Source organism: Hydra vulgaris, chromosome 13 (genome assembly GCF_038396675.1).
Source record: "Hydra vulgaris chromosome 13, alternate assembly HydraT2T_AEP".
Classification (NCBI taxonomy): domain Eukaryota; kingdom Metazoa; phylum Cnidaria; class Hydrozoa; order Anthoathecata; family Hydridae; genus Hydra; species Hydra vulgaris.
The window spans coordinates 30,771,133-30,797,500 of NC_088932.1; the positions used below are offsets into that span (position 1 = coordinate 30,771,133).

Genomic DNA, 26,368 nt, shown 5'->3' on the forward strand with positions numbered 1-26,368 from the left:
GTTTCAATTTTAAGTAATGCTCGAAATGGAGAAAATAAATTAACGGAATGATTTTCAGTAAATTAAATATGCCATCACGTCTAATCAATTTTATATTTGGAGACTTGTAAAAAGAATGCAGGATGGTTTATACTTTATAAAAAGGTGATGGGATGGCATCTAGCCCCACTTCGAGCACAAGTTTTAAATGTAAACTGAAATTGAAAACTGTATATTATTTCTGTATACGCAGGTGGGTACAAAAGAATTTTCGGATTAGATAAACATTGCATAAAAATTTTTTCTGCTGCGCTTTCTCTAAAGGAGAAAAGAATTCAATGTTTCATGCTATGTAAGGAACCAAATCCCTATAGTCCTTCCATTCCCTCTCTCTATTTTAACTATTGGTATTATTTTGTTTGTAAATTCTCATAAAGTACGCTGACCATTTTCGCATTAACTTTCCTTCCTCCAACTATAAAAAATAGAAAATCCTGATTTACATCAACTTTTTTTAAACAAAGTTGATGTAAATTTTTTTATATATATTTTTTTAATTAATGGCTTTTATGATTACTAATTAATTATATTAATCATAAAAATTTAATTAGTAATTACTAATTAATTAGTAATTACTAATAAATTAGTAATTACTAATTAATTAGTAATTACTAATTAACTAGTAATTACTAATTAATTAGTAATTACTAATTAACTAGTAATTACTAATTAATTAGTATTTACTAATTAATTAGTAATTACTAATTAATTAGTAATTACTAATTAATTAGAGTATTTTTTAGGTTAATATCAAGCTTATTCTCTTATTGATAGAACAAGGTAAATTTTTTTCTTTTTATGGTTTTTATTTACCGTAAAAAGTATAAAAAAAAAAAATGCGTAAATGCTTGAAATTTTACAACATAATGGAACTTTTATAAAAAGAACTTTGCAAAGACGGGTTCATCCAGATCCCCTTTAGTTACGACCTTTACCGTGTGTTTATCAATAAGCGTGTTGTTTAATTATGTTTAGAAAAACGCATAGACAATTTAAAATTCTTATCGCATTAATTTAAGTATATAATTTTTAAATATATAAAAAAACTTTTTTATTTCATCTTTTATTAAAATAGTTTTTGTTTAAAAAGACAGTAAACCATTAATTAAGTTGAAAAATGTTTCAAAAAAACTTTTTGAATCGTTTTTCTGTAAGGATGGTTTAGCGACTTCCGAGAATGGTATCACTATTATAGTATTTTCAAGATTGCTCCCAAAAAACTAAAATACTCCATTTATTGAAATTTCCGCAGATACCGACATATTAAACATGAAGAACATATGTTGCTATTACTTAATTTTTAATTGTTTAAAAATTAATTATCTAAACCACTTTTAACATTCAATTGGCACGTGAAACCCTTAAAACTGAATTAAAAACCGCAAATTTTTAAATTCTTTTTTAAAGCTGTTAACCATGTAAACACGGTTAAACAGTTTGTCTCGAGAAACCGTAAAAATGATGATAAAAACTTCGTTTTTTGTAACTAAAATTGATGTATTTTTGTAAATTATTATCTAAATTTCTTCACTTCCACAAGATAGGTGTAACAGTAGCTCACAAATTTAGTACTTTAAACACCGAGCGTATCCTGGGGGCTAGGGAGGTTATCAAACTACCAGGTTTATCATCCAAAAAATTTATATTTCTTCCAAAAAAGTGTTTTTATCAACAAAAAAATATTGATTTTTATACTTTTATTAACTAATTTAAAGTCCAGAACTATTGACAGGTTTAAAGGCTTTTAAAAACAAATTTTAGGGTTATCTTGTAGTCGGTTTTAAAAGTCAAAATAATTTTTTTATAAATTTCCATAAAAATAAAATTTATTCAAATATCTATTTATTTTTAATTGTTATTAATCATAATTGCAGTTAGCCAAACTAACACCACGTAATACCACATAATTAACACCACTATTTTGTAATTCTTTTAACAGTCTACTAAAAAGTTTTAACTATTAGTACGCTTACTACTGTGTCATTTAATGAAGCAATTTGATTCTGATTATAAACTTTTTCTTCTTGCAATAAATTAGAGACTTCTTTTAAAACTGTAATCTAGTTTGCCAACAAAAACAAGGGGACAATTAAATAAAAGATTATTGTTGTTCCAGATCATATATTTGTATCTTTAACAATGTTAGATTTCTATAGATATAGTAACGATAAATATCAACAACAGTAACAAAATAATCCATGTATATTATATGTAACTATAACACCTATAATATTAGTTATTGTAAAAAATAAATTATATTATACTTCTTCATCCCTTTCCATACTTTTGAGTGTTAATGAATATAAATATATTTCTCAGATTTATTTTTTTAATTCGTCTAACGTCATCGGTTTTCCAGATTCTGGTTCATAAAATTTTTTTGGAATGCGTAGCCTCATTGATTGCTTCAAAACTTGACTTCCTCTGACTTTGGTATTCAAGAACTGTAGAGTTGGTGGAGACGCTGGGTTTGTTAATGGGAAGTTGTTAAACTGACGCCCATGTTACTGATGCTTTTGTTAGCGGTGGTGATGTTGATGGAAATGCAGATGGTGGAAACGGTATCACTATAACGGTGATAATGATGCAAACTTCGGTTGAGATGGTGTAAATTTGTTGTTACCCTCTGAGGCGTACTCTTTAAATTGTGGCAAATTGAGGGAATAATGGTGATCAAAGCTTGTACATTAAAGTGTTCAAACTATAACTTCAGTTTCTTGTGACTGAAAAATGGTTTCTGAAATTTTAGCAAAATTTTGTATTTCTTACAGTTAGTCAACCTGTTCCTTCAACTTTAATGACGCATTGATTTTTTTCTCTGCTTTCAACAACTTTTCCACAGTATTTATATTTCTTAGGACGGTTCCCTTCAAGATTCTGTATGAAAACACTCCATGATGTAGCAGTGGTTAAAAACGTGTGTGTTTTCGAAGAGATTTAAAGGTCTTTGTGTATCTTGTTTGTAATGCTTCTTCTTTAGTTAATTATGCATCTCACCATGTTTTTAGAAATTATTCCTTATTAAACATTACAACTCTTTTTATTCTGCGCATAGCATCACTAACCAAATGGCCCTATATAATTTTTGAGCAGGGGCAATAACTTGCAAATGGGATCCATCGTGTTTCTAATTGTTAGCTCTTACAAAAACGTAATTATTGAAATCATCATTTGGTCCCACATTATTACCTAAGAAACATTTTGTTGATTTAACAGCAAATTCGGCTCTACCGAATTTGCTATTTAATCAACAAAAGAATTATAAAGAAGATACGTTAGATTGTGGGTAGTGAGCAAGGGGTTATTCCTCATTCTTGTAAAAATTCTTATCGTTGCTGACACTTCTTTGTGGGCTGAGAGCAGTAAATCCAATATACTATTCAGTAATATGGTTGAGACTCTATTATTGTATGTTATAACCCCATTGGAAACTATCAAGTCATTTGGATATTCCCAGAACGGTAACAGATTTGGTTTGAGACCCCCAGCTAACACAAAACGTTCAAGTACGTTCGACGAACGTTGCGAACGTTTGTTGAACGTTTTGTGTTAGCTGGGCCATTCTGATTTTAGACATTTATACGTTTATACTTATGTCAAATAAGGATGCTTTGCAAAAAATTGCGATGATTGGAACTTGGGAGCAAAAAAGGCTCTAAAAATTTAGCCCAACCTGCCCTAAACGTGAGAGCAACAAGTTGATGAAATATTTTTTGTATTATTTTCAACTAGACTTACATTCATTGATAAATTTTAAGTTTCATAGTATTATCTTTCAGAGTTCAAAAATTATGACAATATAAATTTTGCAACCCCCTCAAATTGAGGGGGGTTTAAACTTTATATGATCATAATTTTTGAACGCTAAAATATTTTACTATGAAATTCAAAGTTTATCGATGAATATAAGTCTAGTTGAAAATAATACAAAAAATATTTTATCGACTTGTTGCTCTCACATTTGGGGCAGGTGGGGCTAAACTTTTGGGGCGTTTTTGTTCCCAAGCTCCAATCATCGCAATTTTTTGCAAAGCATCCTTGTTTAACATAAGTATAAAGATATAAATGTTTGGAGTTTGCTCTATGTCTGGAAGTTTGCTATCTCAAAGACCAAAAAATGCTTTAGGCGCCCCTGCTTGTAATAACCATTCTGTGACACCATGTTGTAGGTTCACCTAAAGATACCTTTTTAATAAATTCTAGACTTATTAAAAAAGTATCTCCATTGCCATTAGATTTTTATAGTGACTAGAGTAAATGCTGCAACTAGTTCGGCGTTTTCTTGAATAAAAATACTATATAAACGGCCAATGCCAATCTCTTGAAAATCTTCAGAGATGATACCTTGTCTGGGTCAGTGCTTCTTTAGGCTTTAAAGTCTAAGGTTTATCCCATTCCCTCTTATTATACCATTTTGGTGTAACAAGAGGGAATGGGATGCTGAATGCGTCATAATCTGCTTTGTTAGTAGTCATACGCAGCCAAATTGTAGAATGAACAAGTGATAGATCCATGAACTATCCATTAGGCGCAAATACTTGATGGTTTATTTTGGTTTTGTTTAAATAGATGTAAGACTTCAAGCAATCAGGACATTCAGGCTGTACTATTAGTCTCTTTATTGCAGTGTGTATTGCTCTTGCTTTGTTTCCTAAAAGTTAGTACATTTGCTGTTGCTGAACTTCAACCTTGACCATTGTGCTATCTTCTTTAATAATTTTTTTAATTGAGGCTGTATGAAAAAACGACCGATCCGAGCACATGTTTACAGATGTGGATCCCTGGCAGCCCAGCAATAACAATGTTTTGTATGATGACATTAGTAAAATTAATAGTTTTTGTGGTTGATAATTACATTGCACAGCGTAGTTGCAAGTAGTAGCTTTTCCCTTCATTTTTGTATAAAATGACCAAATATTTTTGCCATAACCCTGTCTCAATTAAAGAAGTGCAGCACTCCTTACACTAATTACCACTGGGATAACAGTCAGCTTTTTTTATTGCTTTTAGAAACATCTCATCAAAATTAATTTTTATCCTTAGTTCTTTTTCATAATTTGATTTCCGAGTTCATCTTCACAGCACTAAAATAATTGTACTATCATTTCATCTTGTCGAATGTCTGCGCATTGCTTGAATAGTGTTCATACATATATTTAAAGTGTAAAACATAAACGACATGTTATTTATATTTTACACTAACAAATTTATTAATATCATTAGATTAAAGAAATTTTACAAATCTAGTACGTGGCTGTACAATTACATACTAACTAAAATTTATTTTGCTTACATTCCGATTGATATTTCAAATTGATACGTAAATTGAGATGTAATTAGGTCTCAATTAATTTCTCTCTTTATAAAAAGTAGACGTAATATTACGTCTTAAATTGAGACATTAATTGAGACGTAATGTTACGTAAGAAAATCTATATTTAAGTCCAAATGAAAATCTCGTTATTTTTACGTTAAACTACGTCTTAATTGGTTATACTTTTGTAAACTATTCGGCTTTTAAAACTGTTACTATTTGAGACGTAATGTTGCAAATAAAAATATTTTTTTTTGTGACAAAGTAACCAATTAAGACGAAGCTATTTTACAATAAAAAAATGAATAAAACTAGATGAACAACAATATGTTAACAACAAACAAACATTTAGTGCGATATCAAGTTTATTTAATAAATATTAAATAAAAAATAAGAGAGTTTAATCTTGTTACCAATTGTAACCGATTAAAACTTAACGTAATATTTTATAGGGGAATAATAACCTTGCATCCTAAAGCTTAAAAATTTAGGCTAATTGTGGATATCTTGTGAAATAAATAATGGTTGGCAAAATCCTACCTTACTGTGTACGAATCTTCAATTAAAATAACGTCAACAAAATACAAGTTCAAAACACAAGAAGATTTTATCAGTAAAATCCACGATATAACAAATACATTAAGAAACTAAAATAAACAATAGTTTTGTATTTTTTGGAATCATTTTAGAACTTTTGATAAACATTTCTGGTCAAATCAGTTGAGATCTTTAATGCAAAAGAAACCTCAGGCTTCAATAACATTTTCAGCTTTAAATTGCGATTTATGAAAAAAAAATTACGGCTTTTTTTACGGCGACATAGAAAATTTGTTTCTATGGAAATAAATAAATACGATTCCAAGAAAAAGAAAATAGCTCTCCAAATGAGTCAAAAATTTCTTATATTGTTACAAAAAATATCCAATTTAATAATTTTGTTTTTTAAAAGATCGTATACTTAGTATATACTCATATACTACAATACTATCGTATACTTAGTATACGATAGTGTTGTAGATCGTATACTTAGTATATACTCATATACTACAATACTATCGTATACTTAGTATACGATAGTGTTGTAATATATGTAATATATGAGTATTATATGAAAAGTAGTATATAAAAGTAATTTTAAAATTATATAAATCTTTTAACGAATACAAAACCTTTTAAGTACCTTGTAAGTACAAAAACATCTATCGATGTTCTTAACTTAGGAATGAAATGCTTAAGACTTAAGCATTTCATTGTAATTAATACTTTCAAAGCTGTTAAACTTCGATAAAACTTTCAAAACAATAAAATTTTGTCATAATTATTTTTATTTAGACTACATATACCGAAAAGATTTATTTTTTATCTCTATCTTTTCTTTTTGGATCCTTGAATGTTTTAAATAACAAGTACACTTTAATTTTCAATATAAAATCCACTTATTTATTTAAAGGTTAGAGAAATATTCTATAATTATCTTTTGGAAATATTCTGAAAGTTCACATGGTTCTGAAAGAATATTTCCAAAAGATAATTATAGAATATTTCATTCTGAAAGTTCATCTTAGTATTGGATTCCAACAAGATGGATCTAGAAAATTAATTTTAATTATTCAGAAAACACCATTAATCAAATTGTTTAGATCTTCAGATTTTGTTTACTTCAAAGTAAACAAAATCTTAAGATCAAAGTTAGTTAAGAAATGTCTAACTGATCTCTGACTGTCCAACTTAAAACTTCACTTCCATGGAAACTTCCTTAATTTGTATTTTATATATTTTATTAAAATAATATATTTTTTACTGAAATCATATTTTTATTGAAATCAGATTTTAATGTTGTTATCTAGAATGGTACACCTTACACCATAAATAACATACTATACACAAATATATAAGGTTTTTGTGTAACAATTTTTTACATGTTTACTCCTAATAGTTTGGTGTTGTCAAAAAAATAAAATATATATATATATATATATATATATATATATATATATATATATATATATATATATATATGTATATATATATATATATATATATATATATATATATATATATATATATATATATATATATATATATATATATATATATATATATATATATGTTTAATTAGTTTATTGCAGATTTTCAAAATGGGGCTTAAATTACTACTACTTTGAATCTCAGCATAAAAGATTGTATTGGACAGTCAACTTATTAGATGAATTATCTACTCAAAGTGAACCTTCAGACACAGCATTTGAAATTGTTAATGGACAGTTATACATAACAAGAAATCTAACTTCAAATATGAAACATTGTGCAAAATGGAATGAAAATTATTATTTCAAATTTTTAAAAGTTGGTAAGTTGTGCATTTTATTACATGTTTTGTTTTAGTATGACACATGAAATATAATATAGTAAAACACACATACACCACACATTGTGTGGTATATTTGTAATGTACTAATTATTTGACATATGAGATGTTAATTTTTAAATTAGAAAAAAAATACTTCTGCTTATTGGGACTTTAGCATTGTTTCCTCAACTTTTAGTTTCCTAAAATAAAAATATGAGCTTTATAAAAGTTAAAACTTCATTTTTAAGTGTCTTAATGGCTTTTAATTTGGAGATTGACATTCCCTAAAAATTTTAAAGTGAATAGAAAACAATTTTTTTAAGAATGTTATGCCTGCAAGCCACAAAAATAACGTTTTATTAGAGTGTTCTTCAATTGCTTTTGCAGAAGCATTTTTAAAACAGAAGCATTTTTTAAAAAGCATTTTTAAAAATTTTCAAAAAGCTTTATGTATGTATGTATGTATGTATGTATGTATGTATGTATGTATGTATGTATGTATGTATGTATGTATGTATGTATGTATGTATGTATGTATGTATGTATGTATGTATGTATGTATGTATACATGCGTGTGTGTATGTATACATATTTATATATGCCTATTTGTATATACATCCTCTTATTAATTTATGTTGTATATTACCATCTATATGTTATTCTTAATAAGATATCCAAAACAATGAGTGCAGCTCTATTGGAGGGATATTACCAAATGGTGTTTGCTTTGATAAGTACTCATCTTTAATTATTCAAAGCAGGTTATGTGCAAGTATAGGCTACAAGTTATTTTCATGTAAGTTTTATCTTTTTTGTTAAATTATTATTTATTTTTTTGCATTGATCAAGTTTTGATTAATTAACTGATATTAGTTAATCAAAAAAATTTTATCAAGAAAAATGCTAACTAATAAAAAAATGTATCAAGAAAAACGACATTTTCGATAATTTTTTAATATTAATATTAATTAATATTAACTGATTTAAAAAATTTTATTTAAGTGAATTATAATTTTGACAATATTATAATGATAATAATTTTGAAATGTTTTCTTCTTTTTAAATTTTGATAAATGATTTTGATATAAATTATTAAAGTATAAAAACAATTATTAAAGTTTCTTAAACATAATTAACATAACTGACAAGGTTATTTGTGTCTTGACCTGAAAGATTTTGTATAGTTTTTATAGTTTTGTTTTTATTTTGGGTCTTTACACAGAATTAATATTTTGAAAATAAATAAAGTAGAATTCTCTAGATCCAAATCCAATAAAAATTTTTATCTGCAATTAATCTCCCCATTTTTAATAAGTTAAAGGTAGAGCCTTTAAATTATTAAAAATGGGGTGATTGAAACCCACTATAAACTAGATTTTAGAGGTTTTAGAAATAATTAATGAATACCAAGTAAATACTTTTGTTTTTATCTTTTGCTAATTTTGGTTTTTAATAGTCTAGTTTAATTGCAGAGATTAAAGTTAACTACTTTATACTGCTTTGAAGTTTAAAAATTGTTTTTTAAAAACTTATCAATAAATAGTTATTATAAAGCTAATTAATATAAACTAAAGTTGTGTACAGCATTTTTAGATTTAGATGTTCTGTAGTATAATGTGATGCTTATGAAACTACAGGACATTTTTAAAATTAAGCTCAATATATACTAATATAATGACAAAAAAAAAGATAGTATTTAATTTCTATATACCGATAGTTAGTGCCATACCCAAAATTAGTTTTGGAGATATACTGATACCCAACATAACTATTTATGCAAATTATTATTTCTCTCTCCTTATTGTCGGAATTTATGACTTCAATTTTATAAGATTTTTAGTTTAAGCACTTTAGTTTGGGAACCTACTGGTCAAATTATATTGGATTACGTCTGGGTATAGCACTAATACTATTATATTATAGTTGATTTTTAATTTATTGAGACATTCAATTTATGTTGCACACTTTTAGTTTTTTTTTTACATTTAGAAATGACTTATAAAAATGTAATAAAATGTTTAAAAAATCTTGAAATAAAATTTTTAGAATCCTTTTTTATAAGTTTTTGTAATCAATTCTTGGAAGTATCTCTGATTAAAGTAAAAGATATTAAGTCTCTGAGTAAGATATAATAAATTATTGGATTGTGTAGATAACTTGTCACAAGAAGCTCTAATCAAGATATATAAAAGAATTGTATGAATTGAAGTGTACAACTGACATTGAGGTCTGAAAAGAGGTCTTTTTTTAATCAAAAAATAGATGTTATATATAAATTTATATACAAGTTATATTAAAGTTATTCATCTTTTTAATATAAATCTCTCTGCCTGACTCATAATAATATACACAGCTTTTAATTTTGGTTAGATTTAAGACTTTTTCTACAGCCTAGCCAAAATAATGCAATCAGTGCATCACTAATGTAACATTAGGCTACTTACGCTTTGGATCATGCGGTAGTGGTGTAGTGGTAAAGCGCTCGCCACATAAGCGAGAAGTCCCTAGTTAGATCCCTTCCACATCCCTGATAGTACTACCCTCAACTTGTTTCTCCGCGCAGCAGCCTTGTTCATCAAGGTTTGTGTTTCAGAGTTATAAAGTTGAGAGAGGGTTGTAACCACATCTTAATTAGCCTTCCTGACTGTAGTGGTGTTCATGACCTTGGGAAGGTGAATTGAAATTAGAAATTGGTTATTTTATTTTCCTTTACTAATTTTAATGAACCAGTGGCATGCTGGCAAAGGTTTATGCAGATGATTCTAAAATAATTTATTGATTTTACATTCATTGATTTTAATTGCTTACATGTTTGAACTTGAAGCATTGTGCAACTAAATTTATCATACTGCAACACATTTAATATCCATAACAAGGCTAAAAAAGGTATTAATAGCAGTGACAAGTTTCATTTTTCAAAGTTGCAATTTGGACAGAGGCTCAAGCATGGCAGCTAGAATATGCCCAACATGCCGTAGTTGTGTATTGGTATAGTGCTTACTTCATAAACAAGCAGTTTTGAGTTCAATTCACACCACATCCCTGGTAGTGTCTTAACTTGTTTCTTTAAGCAGTCGCCTTGTTTGCAAGGTTTGTGTTTTGGAGTTAAATAGTTGTAAAAAGGTTGTAACCACAATAATAAAAAAAAGCCTAATTCACTGTAGAGGTCTCCTTAACTTTGGGGAGGTGAATAATATAAAAAAATAAAACAAGTACATAAACAATACCTTTTTGGACCTTTTCTAAAAGAGAAAGGTCATTATTAGAAGAACTATTTCTAATATTACAATAGTATTCCTAACACTTATTTCTTCTCATCGGATTCAAATCAAGTTTTATTCCAACCCATTGTTTCCATAGTTTTCTTTTTCTTTTTGCAGATCACTAATAATAGTCTTTTTTTTTTTTAAAAAAAGAACAATTATCCAAAAATTAAATTATTGGATGAACCATAAAAATATCTTTAATTGATGCTGTATTGGATTAGGTGGCTGTGAGTATCAATGGGAATATTTCAAATAGGGGTCATCTTAGGCTAAAGACTAGTTTTAATATGATTTTTCTGATGATTGTACAAAGTGTAAAAACTGCAAATGTATTAAAAATTCATGTCACCATGTGGAAGATTTTTTCCATTTGTTGCATCTATAATTACTTTGCAACAAACCATTGTAAATTATTGTGTGATGAAAGTTTTCATATCAAATTAAACATAACTTTTTTTTAAAATTAACTTTACCTCCCAAAGAGCTCCAGAGGGGACCACTTCAACGAAGAGTGTTACTTTTTTTTAATTAAAAGTTGTATAATTTTTTAGTAAAAATAAAAAATTATTAAGTTGCAAATTTCACTTGTTCTTGTTAATAGCTTGCAATTTGGTTCTAAAACCATTTCATACATCACAGCATACCATACAGTTCTAAATATAGAGTTACTTTAGAGTTCACCGAAATAATGAAGTTACTCAATAAGGCATTTTGGGACTGATGTTCAGACAAAGACATTTTGAGAAGTGACTAAAATAGAATGCTATTGAAAATAATTAAAAATCTTAAATAAATACCAATTTTGAACAAAAGTATAAATTTATACTTTAGTATAGTTATAGTAAATATATATATATATATATATATATATATATATATATATATATATATATATATATATATATATATATATATATATATTTATATATGTATATATTTATATATATATATATATATATATATATATATATATATATATATATTTATTCTTATATATAATATATAAAAATAAATACATAAACTGAAAATGCAGAATTTGAATCTTAGATTAAATTCAGGGTTTGAATTTACTTTGTGTTTATTTTGTTATGAGCATTTTTTTTTAACTTACATTACTTTTTGCATAATTCGAATAACTAATTAATTAAACTGTAAAATTTTAATACTTAGAAAAATTAAGCTTTATAGAACTTTAATAAAATTAGGTTTTTAAATAACTATTTAATAACTTTTTGTTGTTAGATAACTTTCAACTGTTAGATAACAAAATTTACTTTTTTGAAGCATACTTGCACTACTTGAGAAAAATTGTTTGAGTGATCCAAGTTAATGATATATTACCATGATGTGTACAGTTTTTCAAAGTCTAATCACTATAAACTAAAGTCTATCCACTAAAAACTTTTATGGTTGTGCAATATTTCTATAACATCCTAAAGAACATCATTAATGGCCCCTTTATAAATTTATCAACAAAAAAAAAGAAGTTATACACTTTATGTCTGATTTTTAAAGTCATTTGATATGGGAAAATTTTTGCCAATATCCAACGTAAGTTGAAGATTATAAAATATACTAAGAAACAAACGAAGAAATCATAAAAATATTCAAAGTTGAAAAAACATATCGAGTTAGGTGCATCATTTCTTAAGTTCTTGAAAAGGGTGCATCAAACTTTTTCTTGAAGAAACAAAACACTTTAATTTAAATTCAAAGCAAATTTCATTTTCACATTAGCTTTTTAATGCTTTTTTTTTCTTTTATGAATGTTTTAAACTAAAATTATTTTTGGTTAAACTTTTTTGAACCTCATGTGATCTATATTTAGTTCAATGTGGTCTACATTTGGTATAGAGTAGTCAACATTTAGTTCAAGTTTTCTACTTTTACTTCAAATTGTCTACTAGTTTTTAAATTCAATTATTTCTTATATTTCTTTCATTTTATATTTAGCACCGGTACTTACTGTTAAAATGAAAAATCATTCAGAGTATAGAATTTTAGAAAAAGATATTGTTTCTACTACACCAATTGTTCCAACTTCAGTCTTTAAAATGGAAACCAAAGAAGCAAACGATTCATTGGAAACGAGCCCTAATTACGGTATAAATTTTAATTGTGTACTGATTTTTTATTAAGACAGTTTTGAGGTTTTGAACACAGGTATTGGTTACCACCAAACCATGTACTAATAATTTCAAAACAACCGAATGCTGAGACTAATTCTGAGGGCTGGGATGTTTAGAATTTAAACACTCTAAAAATGAGAAATACAAGTTGCAAACTTAAATAGTTTTTTCAAATTTGTATTAGAAATTTCAAGTTACAGATTTTTATTTAATATTTTAGAAACTGCTAATGGTCTCTTCCAATGGAATATTAGTGAATAAACTTTCAACATCAAAAGATATTAGATAGTTATTACTGAAATTGTTTTAATACTTCAAGAAAAATAAAGGGATTTTTTTGTGTTAAATCAATACTTTTTGACTAAAGTACTTAAATATTTAGCTAACTTTTAATTCTAGGCATTAACAGACGAAATAAGTCTGAAGTTGTATTTTAATGGTCTTTTTAACCTGTTGTAATAGATATTATCATAGATTTTATACAAATATTTAATTAAATTGTGCTTAACAAATCATTTAGCAATGACCTGTTAAGCAAAATTAGTAATGGAACTGTAAAAGCATGATCTGTTGATGTTGATTGCCTAGTTTTTCCCCCCACACTTCAACTCTTTGGAACTCTCTCCCATCTTCATGTTTTCCTGATTCATACAACCTTCAACTTTTCAAGTCTTCTGTCAACTGTTTCCTTGCTCTATAGCTTTATTCTTTTTTTCTAGCAACTCCCGAATTAATAGTGGTTGCTTGCAGCACTAAAAAAAATTAAAAAAATGTATGACATTTTTGCTACTTTTCCCTCAGAAAACCACGCATTTTTATTATTGGATTACATCAACTAAAAACATTCATCAATATCTTTACCATGGAAAAGAAAAAAAAGTCAAAAATATATTTTTTGGACATAACTATATGTATGTCAAACAGTTCAACAATTACAACAGCTTTTCATAAAAAAACCTTCACTGAATTATACACAAACTTTTACAGCTTTACTTCATTTTTATTAAAAATAAATCTTATGAAATGTTTAATTGTAAGAACTTTCAAAATTAACAATACTATTCTTGGTCTTCATTAAGATATTAACAATTTATCAAAAAATAGTTGAAATTTAAAGTTCTTAAACATAATATGTAACCATCTTGGATAATAAAAAAATCCACAACTCTTACCTAAATAAAGATAATTATGATGTTCCCTTACTGTCTGAAGACCAAACAATCTCTAGCTATTTTAAACTCCTTTATATTGGTAAAATATCTGAGCTAACGAACAAAGGTTACATGCAATTATTATAAGACATTGAATGTCGGTTACCATAAGAGTAGTATTTACTTTACTAAAATTGTCTAACCTTTCTTCATCTAAAGATCATCTGCCTGTAGATTTTAAATCATTTGTTGTTATCAAATTGGTTTGTGCAGAATGTAAATCTTATTGTTTTGGCAAAACTACTCACCACTTAAAGACATAAATGGTTTAAGACTACAGAAGAGATAAAAACTCTCTTATTTATAAGCATCTTCACTCAAAAGAAAAATATTTTACTAATTATAGTGATGAATGAATGAAAATGAATGAAAGTTGAAACTTTAGATTGTGATAATTACAAAATTGAATTAAAAATTAAAGAAAGTATTCATATAGGATGGGAAAAACACAAATAAACAAGTAAATTACGTTAAAATGACTTTTACCATTTATAATAATTTACCAGTTCTTTTGTTATATTTGGCGTTTTTTTAATAATGATTATTAATAATTCTTTTAGTATATATAGAAAGTTTTAGTATATAAAGAAAGTTTGTTAACAGTTTTATGACTTTTATTATGTTTATTTCTACAGTTATATATCAATCAATCAATCATTTATTTCACTTTATAAAATCAAATTAATACTAAGATAGGATCAGTCACAAACGGAAACTGACAAAAACGCAATGACCTACAGAAATTATTTATATATTAGAAAAAGTATATAAACTAAATAGTAAATTAATAATAGTAATACAGTAATAATCATTGTAACAGTAGTAATAACAATTATAGTTATAGTAATAACAATAGTAATTTACAACATTAACAATAATAAAAATAATAATGTCAATTATAGAGATAACAATAATACTTAAACAATAACAACAAGGACATAGAAGTGGTTGTTTAGGGAAGTGCTATAAATAATACCATGTAAGTTATACCTACATTTACAGATTCAGGTTCTCTCAAACACACACACTCAAAGACACACACATATACATTATACATACATATATATATTTATATGTGTGTGTGTGTACATACACATGTATACATACATACATACATACATACATATATATATATATATATATATATATATATATATATATATATATATATATATATATATATATATATATATATATATATATATATATATATATAAATTAGTAAAAAACACTTATCTAACTTTTATCTTCGACTTGAAGTTTCACCATTGCTGGATCATCAGGAAGAGTTACTAAATCTCAAAAAAATTCAATTTATAGAAAAAAATATTTTACATGAAGTTATAAATTATTATAAAATATTTTTAATTACTATATTTTTTTGTTAACGGGAAGTTACAGAAAGTAATTATGAAATAATTTTCTTTGGAATGGGGATAGTTTAATTTGGTCATTTGATTTTATAATTTTTTAAGAGGTATCTATTTTCATGCCTACATTTAGAAATTAATTCAGATTTTTTATTTAATAAATTTTCTTGATTTAAATGAGTAATTATTTCAAAATATATACATACATATATATATTTATATATATATATATATATATATATATATATATATATATATATATATATATATATATATATATATATATATATATATATATAAATATATATATATATATATTTATATATACATATACATACATGTATACATATACACATATATACATATACACACATACATACACATGCACATACACATATACACATACATACATACATACATACATACATACATACATACATACATACATACATACATACATACATACATATACAGACACACATATGTACATATGTGTGTATTTATATGTATGTATATGTAGGTAGCTTAAATTTTTCAATGCTAAGATTAATATTTGTATAGGAATGCTATTTGGCCCAGTGCTTTTTTTAGGGTTTATACTGGATATATAATCATTTATTTCTTGTTTTAACTGATGATGACTACATGTGGTCAAAACATGTCTTTAATTTAAATAATTTTTTAATAAAATTAAAAGAATTGTCTTATTTTTAAAGTCTTTTCACATTTTGTGCTGAGAAGAAGTTTTGGAAATATATAAACGTGGTTAAAAGAATGTGAATAGGAATATCCTACTAATGTTATTGAAAAAGCTTTTCTCAATGCAAAACTCCTAGGACCAGCTCCCCAAAAATCAGTCTAGTAAAATTTTTTGAAACAACTTTTCATTGCAGAGTGGCAACAAACTTAAAGTCAAGATAAATGTCAAAGAATTTATAGGTTTTTCTTATGATTTGTGTATCATGGAAGTGTTGTGTTTCTCTAAAGAAGACTTATGATGTTGAATACATAATGAAATGTGCAGAACGCAGACTCAGTTCCATCAGAACTTTTTTTTTTAAATCAAAAATTACAGGTTTTTACTGCTAATCTTTTGTTACTGATACCAACCTTTTGCTTAATCTATCTTAAATGAAAGAGTGAAATTTAATCTACTAGGAAAACTTGCTTCTGCAAAAATTCAATTTACCAATGAAAAAGTAGGATTATATAAATGTAAAGATAATTGTTGCATAATATGTAAATTTTATCTTCTAGAAGTTAAAACATTTACAACATCAAATGATACTATATGGAACATAAAAAGCCATATTACTTGTAATAGTAGGATTGTAATACGCTTTAAAATGTTATCATATAACAAGAAAGCAACATAACCAGAAAAACAATGAATTTAAGTATTTAAGGTGCATTGACTAAACTAGCATTGACTAATCTAAAACTTTGAGAGATATGTATATAATGATAGACATGTGTATAATTGTCAATGTTTAATTTAATTGCTTATAACATAAAAAAATTGAACTCAGATTGAACCCAATAATTCTCATGCAACGAAACATGTTCATAATAGCATTTATAGAACCTTTATTCCAGATCTTTGTGTTTTTAAATCTCAAAAGTTAAAAAAATTTAATATCCTATGAAGAAGTTCAATGCAACTAAAAACGCAATACTTTTAATTGACATTTCCTGTTAAAAATTATGACAAATAGTTAATAGTAGTTACTAATAGCTACAAATAATAATGAGTACTGTTTTAAAAATCTTCTTTGAGCACCCTAATAGCTACGAAATAAAAAAGTAAATATATATAAATGTATATATATATATATATATATATATATATATATATATATATATATATATATATATATATATATATATATATATATATATATATATATATATATAGTATGCAAAAAAAATAACCGTACACTTAAAAAAAAATCATAATTTTAAATATTGCATCAAAAAAATGAGTTTTCTGTTAGAATATTTAAAAGTTTTTTTTAGATATCTTATCAAGTATTGTTTTAAGAATTTATTTGTGTATTGGTAAATTAATTGCTTTTCAACCTACTGAGTTTTACACAATTGATCTAATGATGCATAAAATTGACTGCAAAAAAAATAATCGTGCAGTTCAAAAGTAATGTCAAATTGATCAAATTCCATGAAAATTAGTATCAAGTAGAGCCACCTTTAGCCTTGATGGTCTCATCTAGATGGTTTGGCATTGAGTTGATCAAATTTTGGGTCTCTTTTGTTGTTATATTATCCCATGCCCTCATTATAGTTTCTTTCAAGTTGTCTTTGCGTCTAAATGCTCGGTCGCTCGATTTTTCTATCCAAAATATACCACAAATTTTCTATTTGATTCAAGTCCAGACTTTAAGATAACCATTCCAAAACTTTGATGTTATTTATGTCAAAGTATACCTTCGTTTTCTTACCGGTATGTTTTGGATTGTTATCCCCTGCTGGAGTATGAAATCGCTTCCCATTCTCAATTTTTAAGTATATGGTTGCAAGTTAGCTTTGAGAATTTCACAATACATTGAAGCATCCATTTTGTCATCAATAAATGTAAAATTTCGCCACTTCAACTCATGCTACTCCAAACCATCACATTTCTTTCTCCATGCATTACACTACCTCGCAAACAGCTCAATTTATAAGCTTCTGCTTTTTTTCGCCACACTTTTTGGACTCCATCAGATGAGACAAGATTGTATTTTGACTCATCTGACCACAACATTTTTTTCTGATATGATATCAGGATTTTAAGTACTTTGATGAAAATTCCAATCGATGTTTCATTTTATTAGAAGTTAAAAAAGGTATATTTTGAACTACTCTACCTTTATATCCTTATTTCTGATTGTTTGAGGAGTCACTGTGATGTTATGATCTTCTTGAATTTTTAAAGTTAATTTAGTTGCCGAGACAAATCTACTTTTCTTCCCATTAATGATGACATTAATGATATTTTGATCAATTGCACTAGCGGTCTTGCATTTTCGTTCATCTACCAGCCACACTAGCAATGGCTCCGATCAGATTATGCTTCTTAACAATTGAGAAAATGAAGTTATGTTTTGATACAAATAACATCAGTGTTTGGAATGGCTGTATCAAATTCTGGACTTGAATCCAATAGAAAATTAGCGGGTTTTTTTGGACAGAAATATTGGCAAACGCGCATTTAGACGCAAAGACAACTTGAAAGAAACCATAATGAGGGCATGGGATAATATAACAACAGAAGAGACTCAAAATTTGATCAACTTAATGTCAAATCATCTAGATAAGATTATCAAGGCTAAAGAAGGCCCCACTTAATACTAATTTCATTGGACTTAATACTAATTTCATATGTGTATATATATATATATATATATATATATACATATATATTTATACATATATATATATATATATAGATCTATAGTTTGTTGGCTTTGGGAAGAGCGGAAGGAAAAAAGTGATTCTTACGCCAACATATACGTCACTTTTAATTACTTTTAACTTTCGTCCAACATTTCCGTGTTGGACGAAAGTAAAAACCATTAATTTAATTACAAATTAATCGTTTTTTAAAAAAACCACAAAAACGCAAATTTAATTGACCAGAATGTTTTAAAAACATTGTGAATGTTTTTAACAATATAAACAATGTTTTTTTTTTATTTTTTTTAATAAAATGTTTTTATTTTTATTTTTTTTAATAAAATGTTTTTATTTTTATTTTTTTTACTGTAAATCATGCGCGGAGTGTTGCTACATCGACTATCTTATAGCCTGACTCGCAAGGGAGTGCTGCTACATCGACTGACAAATAGCCTGACTCGCAAGGGAGTGCTGCTACATCGACTGACAAATAGCCTGACTCGCAAGGGAGTGCTGCTACATCGACTGACAAATAGCCTGACCCGCAAGGGAGTGCTGCTACATCGACTAAGGGTTTGGTTGGGGCAGGCAGTCTATCATTATTAAAAAAAAAAAAATTCCGGTCTTGCATTTTAATTTTTACTTTTTGTCAACAAAATATCGAAAAAACTTTCGGACAACATCTAAGGGTTGTATATATATATATATATATATATATATATATATATATATATATATATATATATATATATATATATATACATATATATATACATACATATATATGTAAGGCTTGGGCTGAGATAGCAAAGGTTTTGTCATTATTTTTTGTTTTCTTCTTTTTCTAAAAAAACTGTATAGGTTATTAACTGTATAGAAGTCAAAAAAAAAGTGATAAAATATATATTACTATTATTATTATTATAAATATATTTCAGATAACAGGCATATTCAATTTAAGTGCCAGGCTCATATTTTTTAAAAGAAAATTTTTATTTTAAAATTTGATTAGGGGAGTGCATGGAATTATTCACTAACACGCAAGCCATCAACTGTTTACAAAAAACATGTCTGTAGTTTAAGATAGTTATATAAAAAGATGGTAATCTGTGCTCTAAAAGTATGAAAGATGAACTATCATACTTGTTGTAACCAAAAAACATTTTAGCACATTTGTTGTAGCACTACTGAAGGTGTGCCAATTTTTTTATGATTGTTATTTTGCCACAGAGGAGCGCCATATTAACAATTGCAATATGATTTAAACAATTTAACTTTTACTCTGTTAAGGCATAAATGAAAGCGTCTACTTAGAATATTCGTATGTGTGTAAAGACTCTTCTCCTCCTTGTTTATATCAAGATTACCCATTATCTAGTAATTTTTGAAACAACAGCCAGTAATTGACACTGTCAAATGTTTTATTAAAGTCTATGAAACAAGCAAATACATGGCTTCCTTTAGGTGTATAGTACTGCACAGTCTTTTTAAAATAGTTTGAGCACAACATTGTTGAGTGGTTTTGTTTAAAGCCAAATTGGTAATCATCATTTTTATTAATGTTATACATATTGATTTTCTGCAATAAAAAACTCTCAAATATTTTTGGTTACAGGAAGATTAAGTGCTCTCTTCTTAACACTATCTGACATCAATGGTCACTCTGTTTATTTAATGGTATATCAATGTACTCTGTACCAACAAGAGGTAGATGAGATAAATTAATAGCATAAAAATATGGTAATATATTTATTGGGTCTAAAAGCAGCTTTAGCATATCTTCTACAGTTTTTTTGCATTTATCATTTCCATTTCTTTTTACCAAGTGTTTATCTGGAAGTAGTAATTATGGCTTTAGCATCAATTATTTTCTCCTCCTTGTAAAAGTCACAAATAATTTGAACATTGTTATTAAAACTTAAAGCATCTAATTTATTTTTCAAGAAACACAGTAACTTGTTTTGCACATTTTTTTTTTTTTAAACGACTTTGCTTTCAACAAGGCTGCAAGCAATCACTAATTAAAGTTGCTGGAAGAGAAAAGATGAAGATTGTAGAGCAAGATAACGATTGACAGACGACTTAAAGGATTGCAAATTATATGAATCAGAAAAGCAAGATGAAGGAAGCAAATTTCAAAGAACTGATGTTCAAGAAAAAAAAACAAGACAAGTAAACGTCTTTGGAGCACTTAGGAACAGTCACAGAAAAAGGATGAGACTTAATTGTATGACGAGTAACACGAGAATGAATTTTAGTAGATGGTACAAGAGACACTAGCTCTTTAGAGCAGTGCCCATTATAGTATTTGTAGAAAAGAGAAAGAGAAGCAACATTACGACGAAGTGATAATGTTTGGAGGTTGGCTGCAAGAGCAGGTCAAAATATGTTTACATGCGTTTTCGCACCTTCTCTAAAAGAGAAAGGGCATCATTATAAGATCGGCCCCAGATATGGCAACAGTATTCCATACAAGGCCAGATTTGAGATTTATAGAAATAGAGAATAGAATCCGAAGTAAAAAAGTGTTGAGCTCGATAAAGAGATGCAACCTTAGCAGATGCTAATTTTGCCACTAATTTTGAACATTGCATTGTTATCAGTATCATCTGTAGTATTCATAGTTGTACAAATTTTTTAAAAACATTCATATATATATATATATATATATGAATGTTTTTAAAAAAATTCTGAATGTTTTTAAAACATTCTGAATGTTTTTAACAATATAAACAATGTTTTATTTTTATTTTTTTTAATAAAATGTTTTTATTATTATTATTTTAACTGTAAATCATGCACGAAGTGTTGCTACATCGACTATCTTATAGCCTGATTTGCAACAAAGTGCTGCTACATCAACTGACAAATAGCCTGACTTGCAACAGAGTGCTGCTATATCGACTGACAAATAGCCTGACTCGCAACGGAGTGCTGCTACATCAACTATCTTTTAGCCTGACTCGCAAGGGAGTGCTGCTATATTGACTGAGGGTTTGGTTGGGGCAGGCAGTCTATCAATTAATAAAAAAAAAATTTCCAATCTTGCATTTTAATTTTTACTTTTTGTCAACAAAATACAGAAAAACTTTCTGACATCCAGTTAAGAGTTCTATATATATATATATATATATATATATATATATATATATATATATATATATATATATATATATATATATATATATATATATATGCAGTGCTCAAAGTGAGGCAGGATGCGACGGGATATCATCCCATCACCCTTTTATAAATTATAAACCATCCTGTCACCTTTTAATAAATTTCTATATACAACAATGATTAGGCAGGATGGTGTTTTTAATTTTCCGAATACCATTCCATATTTTTTCTCCACTTTGAGCACTGTATATATATACATATATATATGTGTGTGTGTATATACATATACATATGTGTGTGTGTATATATATATATATATATATATATATATATATATATATATATATATATATATATATATATATATATATATATATATATATATATATATATATGTATATATATGTATATATGTATATATATGTATATATGTATATATATATATATACATATATATATATATATATATATGTGTATATATATGTATATATATATACATATATATGTGTGTGTGTGTTTATATATATATATATATATATATATATACACACATATATATATATACACACATATATATATACATACAATGCAAATATAATGCAAAACCCAAATAACTTAATTGTAAAGTTTTTTTTATAGGAAGAGGCATCTCTTAAATCTTCCTAATTAAATATAAACATTTGATAGCAAACAGAAAACACTATTACTGTATTAGTATATATTGAACCTAATTATACTCAACCCACTACATATTTTCTTGAAATATTCTCATAAAGTATTTCTTGGTTTAACATTGTAACACATTCCCTTATTTTTTTTTTTTTTTTGGTTTCTTTAATCGATATCTTGTGTTAGTAAAAATGCTATTTATAAAAATTTTAATAATATTTCTAATATCATATCAATAATTATTTTTATTTTGCATAAATTTATTTTATTCCTCTAGTGTTCATGTTCATTGAATTTTTTTTTGCAGAAAATTCGGTGTTTACTGAATGGTCTTTTTGGAGCTTTTGCTCAGCAACTTGTGAAGGCTTGTCACAAAGGCAAAGATTTTGTGTTGACATGTATTGCATTGGAGAAAAAGTTCAAAAAAAAGACTGTGGTGTTGAGAGATGTCCTAGTAAGTAATAGTTAAATAAAAATATAACTTTTATTGTAATTAAATGTCACATTATTATTGTTATTATATGTCTTGCTTTGATTGCAAAAAAATTAGAAAAAAATTATCTTTGTACACACACCAACTTTCTATACAACCTTAGTTGGGTGATTTTACTTCTACAACAAGACTTTTAACTTTCAAATCAATCTTGGTTGTTTTTATTTTCATATCCACCTAAATTAATTTGACTTCCAAAAAAACAATAAAGTCTAACAGAATGTAAATGAAACAACATTCAAGTCTGACAGAATGTAAATATAACAACAGTTAAGTCTCACAGAATGTAAACTAGTCAGCAGTTAAGTCTAACAGAGTGTAAATTAAATAACAGTCAAGTCTAACAAAATGTAAATTTTACACAATGTAAAATGAGTAAAGTATTTTGATTGCTAATTTATCTTTGTTTAACTCTTAACTTATTTTTAGTTATTTTTAATTACTCATTAATTTTATTATGTTTTTAGTTCATGGTGGTTTTTCAAAATGGAGTGAATGGACTTTGTGCAGTGTATCGTGTAATGGTGGAGAGAAAGTGCGAACTAGAGATTGTAACAACCCTTCACCTCAGTACAGTGGCTTTCTCTGCCTTGGTGAGACATTTGAAAAGCAAATATGTAACTCACATTTTTGTCCTAGTAAGTACTAACATTCTGAAGTTTAGATTTTATAAAAATTATCTAAACTAAAACTTCTTTTTATAAAACTCAAAAAAACAACTTTGGGGTTCTGATTTCCAGAATAACATTGTTTTTTTCTAACATTAACAGTTTGATCAGTAAATAACAATGAGTATATTTATTAAAGTGTGATGTATTTTTACATTATGCAGAAAGTATTAAAGCGAAAACAGTAAATCTTAGTATTTACTAAATTAATTTAAATATTGAAGAGTAAGAAAAATCTAGTTGCAAATTCAAGTAATGTAACTTTATAGACATTGACATTTGATATCTGCACATTATGTTTTATACAAGTTCTTGTGTCATTACCTATGAAACTTCTTGGAAAACTTTAAATAAAATTTAATTAAAACTACCTTGCGGTTACTTATATAAACCATGAACAATATCTATAAAACATGCAGGCTCATCAACATCAGACATTTTTTCTTGCAACTCTTACATGTTAACATAATTTTTTAGTTTGTTGTCTAACAAATCTGCCAACTTACAGTTGAGCAATGAAAAGTTTCCAAACATCTGAGATATATGTTTGAATCTTTCACCTCATTGATTTAAAACCTTACCAAATTGTGTCTAATTGGCCATTCTTTCCCCAAAGTAAGTGCTGTTCAGTAGCTTTTTTGTAGCTTTACTATAAACAAATAAAGTATGAATAACTTGTAAAACCAGATTGTAAACTCAAAAAAAATCTAAAAAACTCAAATTGTGTAAAACTGTTATAATAGAAAATGGTATGCTTGGATATAAATTAGAGTTGTTCTTTGACTTTTTGTTTTTTAAAATATTTACCATTCAATACTTACCATCCAATAGTAATAACTATCATGATGGTTAGTCGGTTCTCCCCAAAATATTTAGTTTGCAAAGACACAGAGTTTCGAATTCTGCACAGCCATCTAGAGTTAATCTACAACTGTCACAGTAGTAATGTGGTTCCTGCTATTCCTGATCACTTACTCTTATTCTAAAATATGCATGATATGCTAGATAATATTGTGACATTTTGTGAGATATGATGACATGCTCTAGGTGAGTTGACATATAAATTAACATTGAATTGAACTCTGTTGTATTCTGGTGAATCAACATGAAATCAACTTATTAAAAAAATATTATTACACTGAATTTAAGCAATTATAGAACTTTTCCACTAAAATACCTATACTAAAATACCTATACTAAATCACTCTGCTATAATACCTCTAATCACTCTACCATTATACCTACATGCCATGAAAAAATATAAGTGTTTTGAAATTTTCATAGTTAAAGTATTTTTATGTAATAAAATTTTAGTTGATGGTGTTGTCTCTGAATGGTCTCCCTGGTCAGGATGTAATAAACCATGCAATAATGGTACAATGATGCGTAAAAGATTATGCAAGCAACCTTTATATGGAGGAAAATCTTGCCCAGAAAATTTGCTTGAGATCGTTTCATGTAATCTACATATATGTTCAGGTAATTAATTTTAAAATAAAAAATTTTAAACTTTAAATAATTTTAAATACTTTTAATTACTAAAGTTAAACTACTATTTATTATTTTATTTTTTATTTGTTTGTTTGTAATTAGGAAAATTAGATCTAGTTGTATTTTTAATTATTAAATATTTGGTTTATGACCTGGTTTTATTTATATACTATTATTAGGTTAGTTAAAAAATTTCACAAAACTTTATTCCCTTGTCAAGTTGCTTAAAATACAATAACAACTTGAAATAAAAACTGTGTGTGCTGAGTATATTTATAGAGGTAGAGAAAATATAAAGATCTAATAAAACAAGAATTTACTCTAAATATTACACAAGAATGTACACACAATTGTTAAATGTTCTGCTTGTTAAATTGACTGGTCAAGTTTGACTAGTCAATTTAACAAGCCGACACCAAGACTAGATTGTTAAGTGTTTTTTTTGTTTTGCTATATTTTTTTTAAATATTTCTAATTTTAAAAAAGTGGTTAAACTCATTTTTTTTTAATATTGATATATCAAAGGCTTTCAATAAAATATGTCATGCTGTTCTTCTCCATGAGCTCACTTCATATAGTGTAACTAGGAAAGTTATTAAAATTATTGAGTCTCTTTTTTAACACAGTATTAAAGTTATGAATTAATATCTCCTTTATTTCCAATAAAATTTTCAATAACTTATGGGGACCCATCAGTTTTCATTCTTAGTCCTATGTTGTTTTTCATCTATATTATTGATTTTCTTGATAATCTTACATCTCTTACATCTTACATTTCATCTACATCTTACATCTAAAATAGCTCTATCAATGATACATCTATTTCAAAACTCAAGCTGCTGTCAAGCAACT

The 26,368-nt window shown here is 26.6% G+C and overlaps 1 protein-coding gene across 4 annotated transcripts in view; it reads left to right on the plus strand.

Annotated features, from left to right (window-relative positions):
* Positions 1 to 26,368, plus strand: part of LOC100211324 (uncharacterized) — a 75,668-nt gene that overhangs the window by 4,273 nt on the left and 45,027 nt on the right. For 2 of the 4 annotated variants that reach the window (XM_065816190.1, XM_065816192.1), the window contains exons 2-8: positions 783 to 819; positions 7,473 to 7,703; positions 8,374 to 8,499; positions 12,923 to 13,072; positions 23,172 to 23,318; positions 23,825 to 23,995; positions 25,340 to 25,504. In XM_065816190.1, coding sequence (XP_065672262.1) covers positions 783 to 819; positions 7,473 to 7,703; positions 8,374 to 8,499; positions 12,923 to 13,072; positions 23,172 to 23,318; positions 23,825 to 23,995; positions 25,340 to 25,504 — 1,027 coding nt within the window. Of the gene's footprint in view, positions 1 to 782; positions 820 to 7,461; positions 7,704 to 8,373; positions 8,500 to 12,922; positions 13,073 to 23,171; positions 23,319 to 23,824; positions 23,996 to 25,339; positions 25,505 to 26,368 lie in introns of those variants that run through there. The other 2 variants (XM_065816191.1, XM_065816193.1) reach the window with 2 other exon arrangements.